The 17,231-nt window shown below is 40.0% G+C and overlaps 1 protein-coding gene across 5 annotated transcripts in view; it reads right to left on the bottom strand.

Annotated features, from left to right (window-relative positions):
• cysu (Curly Su) overlaps positions 1 to 17,231 on the bottom strand; it is a 95,912-nt gene that overhangs the window by 14,269 nt on the left and 64,412 nt on the right. For 4 of the 5 annotated variants that reach the window (XM_069310601.1, XM_069310598.1, XM_069310600.1 and 1 more), the window contains 3 exons: positions 7,127 to 7,297; positions 5,765 to 5,835; positions 3,998 to 4,091 (listed from right to left, as the gene is read on the bottom strand). In XM_069310601.1, coding sequence (XP_069166702.1) covers positions 3,998 to 4,091; positions 5,765 to 5,835; positions 7,127 to 7,296 — 335 coding nt within the window. In that variant the 5' untranslated portion in view covers position 7,297. Of the gene's footprint in view, positions 1 to 3,997; positions 4,092 to 5,764; positions 5,836 to 7,126; positions 7,298 to 10,276; positions 10,354 to 17,231 lie in introns of those variants that run through there. The other variant, XM_045757314.2, reaches the window with a different exon arrangement.

Here is a 17,231-nt window from a genome sequence, read left to right as displayed (position 1 = left end):
GTAAATAAACAAATTATCCTTCAAAACCACGAATTTAATTCTAAACTTGTGTCGAAAGGCCGTTATTGATAGTGGTGTAATGTCGTCGGTATCTCCCGTATATAGGCTGGTATTTGACCTTTTTGGTTACTACTCTGGGAAGCGGGATTTGTGGAAAATAACAATCCCCGCTGTGAAGGTCATTTCATCTAAGGAGGTCGATTGTTTTATTTTAGCTTTTGACGTCCTTATACAACTTGGCTCATTAAATCCAATCTCCCAATGAATAGTCTTGAATTCCGAAGAAATCTGAAAAGACTTCGCATTCCTTCTCGCTTACCAAGGTTTATCAAAACGGTATAGAATTATTTTAGTCTATTCCTGAGTTTAAAGTAAACAATTTGGGGGTGATCAGACAATTTTGACGAAACTTGAAGGTGTCATCTCCACTTCCGGGATGTGCTTCCGTGACCTGATACTGGGAGAATCCCCAGCAGTATTGCGTCATCGTCCAGAGGAAATATCAGCTCTAGTCAAATAAACATTGAAATATCAGTGAAATATAATGAAATATCAGCTATGGTCGAACCGCTAGATGATTCGACAACGCTCCTCTTAATTGTCAAAGCCGAATACTGTACCAGGTTGGGTTGGGATGGGTAAGGTTACATAAGCTATAAAATCCATTGGCAAACCGTCTTAAGGACGATGTAACTGGTATACAAATTTTAAATGGCAATAATAATAATGACTATGCATTTTACTAATACATCTGGCACCCGATTAAGAAGATGGATTTTTATCTTGCATTCAAAGCGGTATTTTGTAAATACAAATTAATATTGTGTTATGGGTTTATACATAGTTAGGACTAGGTCAGATACAATTTAATTTCCTCACACATAATATGTAGGTTATAAGTGTTTTTTCATCCACACTATATGTAGGTTATAAATGATTTCTTCACACACAGTATAGGTTATAGGTGATTTAACATATGTTTGAAGTCAAGGAACACACACAGTCGCCGTAACAGATTAAACATGCACCCCCTGCTAACTTACTTTATTTTTATTATTGGTTGTCTCTCTCTCCCTATCTTCAGAAATACTATCTATACGAGTGCCAACTTTTCCTCTCCTCCTCCTCAGACATAACCATTACCATAAACAGAGTCGGAACACGATTCTTAAGACTCTTGGAGAACAAAATGAACAAAAATAAATACAATTTTCCAAGTCTGTCTAACCCGCTTGAGATTATAATTAATTATAAAATCTAATTATTGATTATATGACAATTATTGATGTTGGTATATAAGTATTGATTTTAATAAAGATTTTATTATACAATTATTTAAATATAATTGATTCTATTTTTTTCATTCTACTGAAATAGGTACTAATTCTTCACCGCTAATCACTTTTCGTTTCACAAAAAATACACGCGTTAAGTTTGGACAAGATAGCACACAAATTGTTTTAAGCATGGCGCCGAAGAGCGTGGCGGAGCAAACACTGTCAAAGTGTTGCGTGAAAGGCGCCTTGACTCACTAACTCAACCATGACGAAAAGGCGCCGATATTCAGGTTTTCTAGTTTAAAGTGGTTTTCTGCGTGTGTGCTTGCTTGCTTGCTTGCTTGCGCGCTCACACACACACACACGCGGACTCGGGACTGAGTGGATAACGCGTGGGGGCTCGTAGTCTTAATGGCCCGGGTTCGACTCCCGGCGGAGGCGGAAACAAATAGGCATGTTTCTTTCACCATGATGCTCCTGTTCATTTAGCAGTAAATAGGTACTTGGGAGTTAGACAGCTGTTAGACTGCAGCCCGCCTCGCTTCTAGGGGTGTGTGCGCGTGAGTTAAGAGAGAAATGTGTAGTATCTATAATAAGAGACAATATAGAGGAAAAAATAGATTAGTTAGAATCTAAGAGCTAATAGCGCGATTCTGCAGGCACAGATAGTAAACACAGACGTAGTGACCACAACTATAACGACAGGTGTGGCAAGAGCCAGCACGAGGCTGCCACAAGGTTGTTCACACACACACCCAGCTTCTCTCTCCACCACCCACTCACACCTCGCCTCAGTGCTGTCACTTTTCTTATCCATTCAGTTTAATGGTGCGTGTTCTACTTTTTTTCACGTAGCACACACCAAGATAAATGGCTAGAGACAGCAGGGTGCATTATTACACAATGAAATGTGTCATTCTAGAAAGGCAGAAATCCCTCCTTTATATAAAACATTTTATAACTGCTTCCCCTGAATACAAATCGAAGTGATCTTCCATTTTCTTTTGATGATATAATTCAACTATAAGAGTTTATATACTATATCTGTAAAATGAGAACAGCACGAGGCTGTTCTCATTTAACAAAACAACCTCGAGGCACGAGGTAGTTTTGGTCATATAATAGTTGAATGGTAGAGTCTCAGACCAGAGAGATTTGAGATAGCGGTTTAGAACAAATCCACAAGGGCCGTGATGAAGGTTCGAACCTACGTCCTAGAGGATCCCAGACGCGCCTTAATCGACTGTGCCTCGACATGGTAAAAGTGGTAACGGCACAGCCTGAGACACTTCTTCTTCTTCTTGTTTTAGATTCAGCTACTCTGAACAAACAAGTGGTAACCAATCACATGTCAGTGAGTGAATGAGTCAAGGTAATAGTAATTGCGGCGGCTGAGTGGACAGCACTCGTGGGTCATAGTCCTAAGGGCTCACGTTCGATTCCCGGCCGAGGCAGAAGTTTCGAAAACGGGAAGTTTCGCTCACCCTAATGTTCCTGTTCAACTAGCAGTAAGTAGGTGCCTGGGAGTTAAATAGTTACTTGGAACAAAAAGCTCCAAGAAGCACAGGCTATGGTGAGCCCGTAGCGGCCTTACCTGGCGCAGGAGCGGGGCTATAACTGACATCTACTTTTAAAAAAAGGTCTACACAACTTAGTGTTTGGGTGGGAGAGAGAGCGCGCCGGCCTCAAGACACCCTGAGAAAAAGTGTAACAGTCAGATGATCGTAAAAGAAAATCGTGTAAAAGTATCGACGCTTGGGAAAGAACTTATGATACGGTTTCCTGTCGGGGACAAGAAACCTGTATTTAAGGTTGGCGTCACATTCTGAGAGTTGTTTACTTGTATTGTACAATGAATGTTCAGTACTGCGTACGATGACAGCCGCCTCTTACTGCGTGACAAGTGTACATATACAACGATAATTTCTGCACAAGGGTTTGCAGATGGAATGTGTTCTACTTTCATAAGACCACGAAGACTGTCTTAATTACAGGAACGATAATAACAACAAACGTGCACGAATTTCCAAGTAAGAGAAAGCTTAAAGGAGACCAGATAATGAACCTTTGAAGCAAGATTAAAGCGGCAGTAAGAGGATGAAGGAGGACCTGAGCGAGCACAAGAGCATCTCACCGTAGTGGTGACGGAATGTGGGACACGTCAAGTGTTGACTAACACTGGTTATTGTCTTAAGGAATCATCGAGTTGTTGTTGTTGTTGCTTTAGAGTTACTCAGAATGAAATGTTTATGTAGCACGGGCTCTAGTGATCCCGTAACGTCACTGAGTGGTGAAGCTTGCTGATGTAGGACTACAAACCGCACACTTCTGCAACACACACCATATTTGGTGTGTTGCTAAGCTTGGTGTGGAGCCCGCTAAGCTTGGCGTCATTTGAAATCGGTTCATTACGAATGTTTAACTTATGTTTATTTTTATGGTGAACTTTTACTGTTTTTTTTGGTTAAGTTTTGACTATCATTTTATATATATTATCTATATTATATATATATATATAAAGTATTCACTAATAAGTCCATATATACAAGCCTATTGGCCTAGGCGGGGTCAGGTATAAATGACTGGTATGAGACTTCCACTCCTCACTCATACTCATGAGAGTTTGATTTGGTATAGACACAACCTGCCTCGCCAATAGAGGATTTCTGCAGAATCATCTACTCTTATTTAAATATGAATGGTCAGGAAAAACTACTTACTGTGCTGCGATGATCTTCGACGTCTCGAGGATGAGTTCTCCGACGCGTGCCAGCTCGGTGGGCCTCCACTCTCCTCTCTGAGGGGGGCTGACAGCTGGGGAGGGTCAGTTCGTGGTCAGTCAACGAGAAACCTCATACTGTATATTACGTGTTACATCTCTCGTGTCTCAACACCGAGGTTATTAACGCAAAGTGTCGGGTAAACAAATGAGCAAATCAACAACAAAAATAACTATTTTGCAGTTGTTTTTATTGCACACGTATTAAAGATGGAGCACACAAAATTAAGTGTACAGAGCTGGCCCAAGACTCACAATCTTTAAATCTACCAAATGTGGATGAAGAATTTATATTATACAGACTAGTTTCTAGCATGGACACCATGCTAGACCTTATCTACATTATAAACAGTTATAATTATTTTTATTGTTTGATTATTATAGTTATTTTAATCACATTAATAATAGTATTTACTGAGAAATTAATAATCATATGATAAAATTATGTGGAGCAATATAGGGGATTTGAACCAGCGTACTAGTGACCCCCAAGACGCTCGCCTTAACCCACTATCATGGCCGTATGGGTTAAGGTAAACGTCTGAGGGTCATAGAATGCAGCTTCAAATCCCCGCATTGCTCCAAGTGACTTTCTCAATGATATATTACATACTGTGACTTGTCTTAATCTTATTATAATGTTATTAAATCTACTACTAGTATTATTCATATTATAATTATATATATATATAATATATATATTATATATATATATATATATATATATATATATATATATGCAATTGACGATCACAAAACACTGATCATTTTATGCGGAAAATCCACAGAGAAATATGAAATGAGGTGAACGTTTCGGCTTGTTAAAGCCTTTGTCAACATCAGACTGACTAGTCAGTCTGGTGTTGACAAAGGCTTTAACAAGCCGAAACGTTCACCTCATTTCATATTTCTCTGTGGATTTTCCGCATATATATATATATATATATATATATATATATATATATATATATATATATATATATATATATATATATATATATATATATATATATATATATATATATATAATATATAATATATTGTTAGAGACAATACTAAAACAAAATACTTCAAACTCTAGCAGAGTTTTCTTTACCTGTTAACCTCTGGTGAACTAATGTAAGCAATGCAGGCAAGTCTTCTCATGATCACTGCATGACAACACACGTTTTACACACACACACACACGTATCTAGTCAAGCAAAAGACGAAGCTGGAAAAAGTTCAGAGGTATGCCACTAGGCTAGTCCCAGAACTAAGATGCATGAGTTATGAGGACAGACTACGTGAACTGCACCTCACGTCGCTGGAAGACAGAAGAGCTAGGGGAGACATGATTACCACATACAAAATTCTCAGGGGAATTGACAGGGTGGACAAGGATGGATTATTTAACACGGGTGGCACACGCACAAGGGGACACAGGTGGAAGTCGAGTACCCAAATGAGCCACAGACATTAGAAAGAACTTTCAGTGTCAGAGTAGTTAGTAAATGGAATGCACTAGGAAGTGATGTGATGGAGGCTGACTCCATACACAGTTTCAAATGTAGATATGATAGAGCCCAGTAGGCTCAGGAATCTGTACATCAGTTGATTGACGGTTGAGAGGCGGGACCAAAGAGCCAGAGCTCAATCCCCGCAAGCACAATTAGGCGAGTACACACACGCACACAGGGCTTGGGCCGTACTAACATGGTGTATTTACCTATTCGTGTGGAGGCGGAGTAGAGCGCAGCGTCAACATCAGCGTAGGTCACACACACCGTGCCGGGAACACTGTTGAAATGTCAGCCATTATTATTGTAATCCTCAGCCTGCACATGTGGGACAAATACTCCTCTCTACAGATGACATAAAAAATAACTTTCCTCCGATATCCTATAAAAAATACACGCTTTTCATCCTATATTTGTTAAAAACTCTATGCAGTAGTATTTTTTTTGCCAAGACTTTTGTTGTTTAGAATTTACTAAAGCAAATGTTACCAACTCATTGATGCTTGGACGGTCAACAATAGTGAAAATGTAAACTTTTCTCTATAACATGTTAAAGACGCTTCAAGGACAAATTAAATTCTCACAGAGCCACTATTTTAAGATTAGCAAGGGGCACAGTGGCTGAGAGCAAGAGGGGCGTAGTTTACACCATCGCCGTCCCTGAGAGCAAGAAGGGAACATACACCACATACACCCATACTCTCCGAGGATTATATTCCATGTCAATAGTGACGACTAATGAAGAGATGAGACGAATATCGTTTTCTAAATTGCATCATGAATTCCAATAGAATGGGAGCTGGTTTAAATGAGAAGTTATAACTTTTGAACCAGAAGAAAACTTCCTGTGTTATTGAAACACTCGTGACAGTGTCAGAAAAAGTATGTTAAAACTAACTCAAGACAATAGAGAGTAATTTTGTTTAATGTAATTGGCAAATGCCGACTTTTATTACAGTTGAATTTTTCAACGTGCAAGTGTTTCAGAGGGCGGGATTATGAGACCAAACTACAGAACAAAGTGAGATTCAATGAGAGCTGCAGTGTATAACCTTGGGGTATACAACCTTGTAGTCACTCTCCTTTTATTTTTTTTAATTCAGTGGGTTTCCAGTTAGGAAAAAAAATCACTAAGCATATCTATCCTCGTGTTGCTCAGTACCTGTAAACAAGATATTCCCGCTCAAGCAAGGAATCTGAAGCCCATATACTAAATACATATAAAAAAATATATCAAATCTAAGCCCATATGTATATACAAGAGGTATATACACGAAAATGTATACCCAGCTTTTCGGTGTATGTACACAATGATTTTACTGTGCGGATGTGATATCCCCACAACTGGTTATGTGTACCTCCCTTCTATATCGTGCCTCTGGTAATCTTATTGTGCCCTCTCTAAGCTACAGTACTTCCTGCTTGTGTGACTTTCCTTCCGCTTGCTACAGTGCCCTCTGTTTACTATTCCCCTCTCCCCTGGTTATTATGCACCTCAATCAGCTGCGAAGCTCCTGGGTTACGAATAGCCGGCGGCATAATAGTGTCAACAGAGAGGTATGAATACTCACGGCACGTTGAGTACGTTGGCGTAAAGATGGTGATGGAGAGTTGTGCCAGGCTTGCCCCCACGCACTATCTGGAGGGCGCATGGGTTCCTGGGGCCCTCGTGCGCCCAGGCCCATGCGTATGTCAGCACACACACCGCCAGCAAGGCATGCTTGATCATGCCACACAACATCCTGCCAAAAAGAATAACAATTGTAAAGGAAAATAAACTATTTGTACCAGATGAGGGAGCGACACTTTACAGATATTTCAAGCTTAAATATTATGCTCACGTTCATGAATATTTTAATTCGGTGTATACGGCAGCCAGATAGAGATTCGCGCGATGTTGTCAGGTTGACCGTGTTACAAAGTTGTCTCTTTTCATTCTTATTCATATTACTTGCGCTACAATGACACACTGCTCTGATGTTCGGCTTCAGTCCTAGCAACCGCAGGATTGTTACAGCAATCATCATAAGTTTACTAAAACAAACCAGCAAGATTTATCCTGTAATAATTTCCCACAATTTACCCTGTAGTCATATCCACGTAATTTTATAAACAAAATATTAACAAATATCAGGATCATGCAGCAAATTGACGAAAGAAAGAACCTAGAAGTTCCAGTTTTTTGTGTTTAGTTTAGCTCTGCCAGCGGGCAGCGGTGAGTGATTGACAGTTGACCGACAATTAGGAGTTGCAGTAATATGAGCCAACCAGATCTAAGGAGTGATCAAGAAAACAAGTATTAATTCAGCTGTACAAATTTCTGGTACATTCCCACTTGGGTCAATTGAATCTATGTATGATCTCACCTTCAAAAGGAAATCTGCTATGAAGTTCAAAATAAAGTGACAAAACTCCTCCTATAACTACTTCATCTCTGACCAGGAGGGGTTACAAGCTCTCGGTAATAACACTGCTAAACCACACATCACAAGGCTCATCTCATCCAGGCCTTTAAAATACTGAACAAATTAGATTTTACTAGTATGACAAGCTGCTAGCTCACTATTCCCCGTCGAGACCATTACAGACGGTGTCCCTTAGTTAATAAATTCTGCCGAAACGCTGCGCGTACTAGTGGCTTTACAAGAATGTAAATACCATGCTATGTATCCTCAACAACCCAATGTATCTTCTTGTATATAAATAAACAAACAAATAAATAAGTAAAACAGAAACGATTGGGTACATTTTCTTTCCCCCGGTGTGTCCAAGAAGTAAAATAAGTCTCCGGGAGTTAAACAATTCTAGGTTGCATCCTGAGGAAGGTCATAGCATAGATGGCATATTATGTATGGTCCCCTATGCCACTTATCCAGGTGGCATAGGGGACCACCTGCATAAGCCTGAATGCAGGCTGCCTGACCCCTACCACATGAACTATACAGGTTAGCTGCCGTTAACTATGGCCCCGCTCACTTGCCACTACCATTTTCCTCTCCCTCATAACAGAAAACGTAATTTTCTGCCATGGCAGACTAAGTTTCTTCCACTAGGAATATCAACGGCGACGTTCAATAAATATTTCTTCTTTACTTTCCCCATTGCCGGACAGGAACACTTAATAGGCTCCTTGAGGTCCTCCCCATTCTGGGGCTAGGCCAACGATTGACCTCCAGGATGCCGCCCACAACAGTTGCTTAACTCCTAGGTACCTATTTCAACGTGTTGGAAAAAAAAAGTGTAGTCCGGGAACCAAATTCGGGTACAATTGGTGCGTACAATCGGGTTAGTTTTCGACGCACAATCGAGAATTCCGGGGTCGAATCCCGGGCGGGACAGAAATGGCTGGGCACATTTCCTGTCACCTAATGCCTCTATTCACCTAGCAGTAAGTAGGTACTTAGGAGTTAGTCAGCTTCTTGTGGGGTTGCATCCTGGCAGGGGGTCAGTAATTCGACTTTTATTGAGGTCTTGTGGGGGGGGGGGGACGACTCGATAAAAGCCTAACGTTAGTGAACACACACTGGCTTCCTGTCCACCACACAAATTATTATTATAATGAATTATTTGTATAAAAATCATGAGTAACTGCAGGGAGAGAGAGAAAAAAAGCGTTTTACATGGACATTTCGATCAGAGTAGCTAAATCTAAAACAACATCATGCAGTGTAAAAGTGAGGTGATACAGCTGGCAGACAATTACAGACAGATATAAAATCTACCAAAATTATAAAGCAAATATTTGAAAAGATTGTAAAAAGTAGTGCTCATATAAGACTACCAATTATGGATTGGTTTACTTTAAAATATATTTCAGCACATGGCAAAAATATATTCCCAATATAGACCTCTTCATTGACCTAAGAAAAGCCTTGGTTAGATACAGTAAACTATAATAACTTCCTACTAACACTAGTTAGCACACTACGCACTTGAAGACGTCTCTCACAACTAGAGTTGACTGTCTGCCAACACCAGACACCAACACCATCAATAACATCCTCTCCTGTTACTCGCAGGAGTGTCACTTATTGTAGCACAGTCACACCTTGCCTACCTTGTACATACTGTATACATCAGTGACTTGCCAAATGTTTACAATCTTCTCAAACTTGTATTATTTGCTTATGACACGGCCTTCACCTTCTCTTGCCCCGCAACCACACTCTTTAAATATGGTAAACAATGAATAAGAAACATGCTCTATACATTCTCATCCGCTATTTAAACTTCGAAAGTCATATACCTCAATATTAACCAACTCTTCTTTGGGGGATGTAAATTATCAATGTATACCTTGGTCAATAGTTTTAATACTTTATAACTGACTGCTCACTTTGGAATTTACAAATCGCTGCAAATTCTCAATTATGAACGTTATGGCTTTGTTAACTTTAAGACTAGCCCAACGCGCCGTGTCGGTGACATTGCGAAAATGTACTACTGAATCAAATTAAAAAAAAATTAACCCATTGTTCTTGTAAATATTAAATTATAATCACTAAAATTAATAAATAAAAGATTCAAGCCAGGATTCCTTTGCGGGTAGCATGACGGCCAGAACATTACCAATTTGATCTAGGCCAGCAGAATATGACGAAAGATTACTTAGCTAATAATCTTCCACGGTTTGCGTGGCTCGAGTAGTCACACACACATCCTGGTTCCCTCTGGACTGCCACTGTCACCGTGATACAATCTTACGAAGCGAAGTTCCTTACTAGGAAGCCTGGCGAGGTGTCGTAGGCAGCTGACAACACAGGTGCAGTGGGGGCAGGCCACCAGTGGCCGCTCTCTGAGGCGTTAATGGCATGCCATCTCTTCTCCAGCTCCAACTTGCTACAGCATTTTCCTAGTCTAGTCACAACCCTCGTCTGATCTGTCCTTGCTACAATGTTTTCCTAGACTATCTCCCAAGAGACGAAATAGATAATTACTAAGGAAGTAAACGTTAGGTTGACAGATAATCATGTACGTGAAATAAGAAATACATAGAGACTAAATGAACAACTATATTGTTTTTCAGCGCTGAAGATCACAAAGCAGTTCAGTTCAAAATTGAACATGGGCTGATGGGGTCATTTTTGCTGCACTTCAGACTTAGAGCACACGCTTTGAACATCGCGTGTGATGAGGACGGAGCAGGGCCGTGGCGTCTTTGTTCAACCGGTAGTGAATGTTGCAGAATATATCTGCTTGCTCGACAAAAAGCACTCAAGCATGGCGACTATAAATTCTAAATACTGCAGTGTAATGTCTAAACCTCGTTAGAATGATACTGGTCGGTATCTTTGAAAAAATGTCGCTGGTGTATTGACACTTCAATAGGAAAAGTAATATGGTGCTGTTTCTTTGTATTCTCTCTCCGGTGTGTGTGTGTGTGTGTGTGTGTGTGTGTGTGTGTGTGTGTGTGTGTGTGTGTGTGTGTGTGTGTGTGTGTGTGTGTGTGTGTTATACATACATCTCAGGGCAAGATAAAGGACTAAATATCGTTTATTTTTATATTTTTACCAAAAGAATATTATACATAAAATATTGCTGTCATATTCAATAACTAACACACACACACGTGTGTGTGTTAGTTAATATGACAGCAAAGTTGAGATCAATGATTCTAGAAAGAATCTTCAATGTCTTAACTTCCTTCTCAAGTGAAGAAAAATGTAACAAATGTAGCACACATTTTCGAAGACACGGTAGAAGTGAATACAATTTAGGTGTAGCCATGCAGTATATAACAGAGGTGGAGTAAGATGTCGTGCGCGTGTGCGTGCGGGCATGCCAGCTACAAAATTACAAACTCGTGATTCAGACATGCGTAAATTGTCAAATGAAGGTAATTTCGAGTATTAACATATGAAAAAGACTACTCGAGACAAGAACACAGACCCAGGTTCGTATTCAAATTACTAGCTCTCCAAAAAGCCTTTTGCAAAGCTCTTCCAGGCTTCAAGAGAGTTTGTAACTCTTGAGCATCCATAAGATAATCATCACAATAATACCTGTATAATGATGAACGCTGACTCGAAAACAGCTATTCAAGACTTAAGGAATCTTAAACCTACAGACACTGTAAACTTAGTCACTACAGTTGTCCTTTTCTTGAACCTTTACCCTCAATGATTTCAGAACCATTATATCAAGATTATTGCTAGATTTAATATAAATATTAGCCCCAAGCTATATGAATTAAATTCAGATATAATTATTACCAGTGTCAAAGTACGAGTCTGATCTACTACAGCAAGCGGTTTATAGACCATACCCTCCACACTCGTCTACTAACAATTACCTTCAAACGTTGTCCCCTGCCTACTCTACTAGATAGGAGTCCCCAAACGTTTGTGCTATTTAAGTGTTGTGTCTCATAATGCAAATCTACCATCAGAACGTTCGGTTTGCATGTCAATATCTGAATCCTGTGATATTATGAACATATCATGGAAACTATGGATTCGGCGACAACCATTTCATTTGCACACACGTAATTTGGAACGCCATGGGAGCCAAACCACCCTTTAAATTCAATGGGATCAGCCCTAACCCGCTTATGACAGTTTTCTAATACTCAGCAAAAGTGAATGAGACTAGCCCTAAGCATCTAGCCTCCAACTTTGGACAGAAGAACAGACATTCCATTTTGTAAATATGGACTAGAGAAGATACCCGGTTGTGTCTTGACTCTCTGCCCCTTCCCTTCTCTCCCATTCTTCCACTATCTCATCTTTGTCCCCCCTCCCCCCCATCTTCCCCAATTTTTCCTTTCTCCGCATTCTGTTGAAACATCCCCCGACTGGCCTATGATACTCCCATACCCCACATGCTTCATGAGTAAAAGTTGGAAAAGGCTAGCCTCAAGCGTCCGGCCTACAACCTTGGACACAAGCAAAACAAAAAGATAATCTCTCTTATAGATATATTTAATACACAGAAGCACTTAGATTTAAAAACAATCTATGTTGTTTAAAACATATTGGCAATGATTATGTATACCCATTTATACTAATATGCATAGAGTGTATTTGTAGAAAAAGCAAGAGTTGAGAGTAAGCTGCAGGAAGAGTGTAAGTGCCACCTTGAGTGGAGAGTAAGTGGCGGCACGCACTCATCTCTTTCACATACAAATTACCCGCCAGTTAATCATCCATCTTAATAATTACCTGTGATGGACTCAACCTTCCAAGTCTCCCGCTGCCGCAATAACAATCTTGCACATTTACCTTCAGCAACACCAGATATTTTCATTGAGAGCTGTATACCTTATTGTGTTTACACCGAGTTTACTTTAGTCCAAGACTACGTTGAGGGCTGAAGTATACTTGCGGTGTGGTCAGTAAGTTATTGTGGTGGCCCTAATAACCCTCCAGAGTTTCATAAGCCTTAAAACCAACATCAAACTAAACAAAGTTCATTGCTCTGATTTTGCTAGATAGCAAAATAGATACTTTTGTCGGGACAAAAAATGGTGCCTAAGATCTGCATTACTCTTATTTCTCTACATTAGTAAATAAGTCTCGGTACTGATATCAGAATGTATGCATATGCCTGGCGGAAAGGTCAACTCCTCTGCTAAAAAAAGAAGAAACTGCTGATAATTGTGTATAACGAAGCATTTGGTATAAAGCCGTGTGTAAGGTCACTCTGGTCACGGCGACAGACGCGCGCGCGCTCAAACACTTCCTTATTAATCCACGTCAGTCTTTACTCGTTCACTTTGGTAATATGATCGAAACACACACTTTGGTAAGCTTTAAAAAAATTGGAAAACCATACATGAGTGAAAGCCATGTGGGTGTCATTCGACCTGCATTGCATGAGCCGGTAGGCCTACTTTGCTACCTTACTACCTTGCGTGGGCATTGTTTTTTTTTTAATATTGGTGGGTACAGGAATAGACAAACTGCCTCCTGTTAGCAGGCTGAGAGTTTTTCCTTCCCAGAGCTCATGGTAAGCCTTTCCCACTAGTTTCCCTGGAATACGACCCGCCAATCGTTTAACAACCAGGTACCCAATCAATGCTGGGGAAACAGAGGCATACTTTTAAAGACTGGCGCCTAGTCAATGCTCCCCGGCCTGGATACAATCCTAGGTGGAATCGTTCGCGAAACGCCAGGAGATTGTGTTACCATTGGGCCAAGGGAACTGTGGCAGTGTTTCTGCTTACAATGTGTCAGTAAGGTTGCTGCAGTGTTCATGTCTTAGTGTATATGGCTGAGTTACCAACATACTGACACATTGAGTACTGAAGAGCTGTATCTTTACGTCAAGGATACACACACAGGATAAATATAGAGATAGGCCGCTAGAATATAATAATTGAAGGATATAACCAACGACTGATCGTATGATTATTTCAAGAGTAGGTTAGAAATATATATAAATTATTGTGTGTGGATATAAGCAGCAGCAGCAGCAGCATCATATAGGACAATAGGCGCACATATAAGGGCACCTCGCTAAGTCTGCCAAGCTTACTCACAAACAACGGTTCATCAGCATAACTGTTTCCTGAAAGTACCAGTAACAGTTTGTATTTTTTTCAAACTTATTTCGTCATTTGTTTTCAAGTGTTCCGTTACTTCGTCTAAGCATATCTGAAAGGAATGTTTTGATGATCTTAATGCTCGGAAGGTCTTATAAGCGTGTGAGGATGATTACCTGGACAATTTCCTCATTCATCTCGAGGTAATCCTCTCAAGGTATACGAAGCGTAAAAGGATAAAGGTCGTCGATTTTTTTAAATTAAATACAAACGGCAATATCATAAGGCAACGACAAAATAGGTGTTGTGTGTGTATGTCGTCTACACCCGCTTGGGGTGTAGGTGTACACTGTAACACTAAGTGTTTGCAGAGAAACAACGTCATGTGCATGTCAGCCTTGGCACTCGATCAGTTCGTGAAATGGGAAGTATAATTGCTGCTGGGCGGAGCACAAAACCCACTCGTTAGTCTGGAGGTTTTGTTTTTTTCACGCCTAACACAAGATGACAATGCATTATTCCTGTGTTTATATATATATAGGTGAAGAAAGGCAAGTTGTTCTGTCCTTGTGTAATTATCAAGGACTTAGAGGATAATCCAACCCACATATAGGCAATGACATGAAAGTGGCGACGTTTGGGTCCTTTACAGTGACTTATTTTCATCATTACAGAAGACTCTGCCAGTGGCACAGTGAAAGATGAGGAAGAGATTGCATGATCGCCAGTGTTGGCAGGAGCAGATAACTCGCGACTCTTGTCAACAGGTTTACATCTTACTGCTCAGGTGAAGCCTAACCCTTCGCAGTTTTCACAGGAACACGACCTGCCACTTGATTTACCACCATGTCCCCAATTATTGCTGCGTGACCAGGTTGCTGTGACCACGGCAGTTGGCGCCACATGTGGCTAGTGTGACCACGGCAGCTGGTGCCACATGTGGCTAGTGTGATCACGGCAGCTGGCGCCACATGTGGCTAGTGTGACCACGGCAGCTGGCGCCACATGTGGCTAGTGTGACCACGGCAGCTGGCGCCACATGTGGCTAGTGTGACCACGGCAGCTAGCGCCACATGTGGCTAGTGTGATCACACCAGCTGGCGCCACATGTCCACATCACCAGCATATAAATACAGCATCATATATCTACACTTATAATAACTATTTGGTCCAAAACACCAATATAAGTGTTATCACTTCAGGAGAATGGGTTGGATGACTTACAACTTGGCAGCGTTGCATCAGCTGTTGTCAAGACACAAGACACTCTTTAACTTCAGTTTGCAAATTAAAAAGAAAAGTATCTTAGGCTACATGTAACCCAGCAATGGTAAACTCATATTAAAAAAAGTTGTATTATTTTGTTAACAAATGATTAACAAAGTAAGACTTCAATGCAAAAGCTCACTCGAAACAAGATTACAATTACGAGAGTGAAACGAATAGCTTAATTCTTATATATATATATATATATATATATATATATATATTATATAGATAGTGCGCTTCTCTTGTGTGCGACACAAGTTAACACAGGGTACTGGTGTAATTATTCGTGTTCATGAGCATTAATATATGGATTACTGGTGTGGGTGGAGTCGACAGCAGAACACAGTCGCAGTACTAATGTAAGTAGCAGCAATAGTAACAACAGTGTAAGTATATGCAGCAGATATAATAGCAGTAGCTAAGACGTACTTGTTAATTAATATCACTTGTGCATTAGGTGAGGGAATGAGTTCAGAGCAGCGGTTACCTCATACATCATACCTAACACACTGGTCTACTTGCCCCAGTCACTCAATCACAAGAGTTAGTTCACTCGATTGATTATGCAACCCATATCCTTCCTGTGAGTGGTAGTAGAACATGCTACACGGGCACATAATGGACTATGAGAACCAATACAAACCCTGCACCAGATAAGCATAGAGGCCTATGATTAGAGGCTAACGTCACTACATCACAATACCATTCAAACACCAACATTCAACGTGTAACATTGAAATCATAAACCAAAGGTTGTACAATCATTTAAAAAATTAATTGTGCAAAATTACAAATATATGCATATGTAATAAACTTAATTACCAATAAGTTAAACAAATGGTCAAGAAATACAAGAACCACCGCGTACTTTATCTCTAAATCATTTTGATATAAAAATTATCGATGTGTATATGTATTCCTGAACCCATTATGTGCCTCTCTCTGTAACCCTTTCCACCACCGCCCACGGGATGGGCATAGGGTGCATAATACAGAAAGAAAGAACTAACAGAAGTTATACATGCAAGCACAACACAAAACAATGAGTGGGACCTCCAGAACAGTCAAAATTACGATAATAAAACCAAGTAAGATGGGCCAGAAATAAAGCAGCCTACACACTGTGATCTCCACATCCGCGTCCTGACACACAACACCCGCAAATCTCCTGTTGAAAGCAAGTTATGCAAAAAAACAAACAGTATTGAAGACATGCATTACCAATTACCATTAGTATTGTAATATTGTGAGGCAGACAATAATATAACGAGTTCTCTCAGGTCACATCCTCTCTCACACCTCCCCCCCCCCACACTGTGGCATACCAAACCACTCCCACTGATCATGTACAACCAACAGTGTACATACCACAGTTACCAGGTCACACTCCCTCTCACTCTCTACACATACCACCTTCTAACTACTGTTCCTGCGACCCAGTTCACCACTTCACACACACACCATCACCACCCAATTCTTGTGCCTTATCTGAGACTGTTTCACGTGTAATATATTAACAAGATAACAAGTCAGCTAATTTAAACTTTCCATTCATTAGTCAACATGTACTGAATGATTTTAATCAGATTCTTTATAATTAATCAAAAATCTATCTTAAAATATTTAAAACTGACATGTTCTGTGTAAGTGGCAGGCCTGGCTGTTATCAACCCGTCTCCTCAACTATTAGGTGTGTACATATAGTTACTTTACCCTGCTACTATTTAACAAACGTACAAAAATTAAAGTGAGAGAAAACAATAAAATTAAAAAATGTACACTAGTTTAAAAATTAGAACTAAAATACATTTTTATTCACTTTTTATTTTTACATATGAATGTATTAATTAAATAATAATATGGTAAAGAGACTATTGGGCCACCTTATATACATGTATATTATATGCACAGCAATTAATATAACC

This window comes from Procambarus clarkii, chromosome 67 (assembly GCF_040958095.1).
Source record: "Procambarus clarkii isolate CNS0578487 chromosome 67, FALCON_Pclarkii_2.0, whole genome shotgun sequence".
NCBI lineage: Eukaryota > Metazoa > Arthropoda > Malacostraca > Decapoda > Cambaridae > Procambarus > Procambarus clarkii.
The sequence above is the reverse complement of the archived record's forward strand: the minus strand, read 5'-3'. Positions and strand labels throughout refer to the sequence as shown.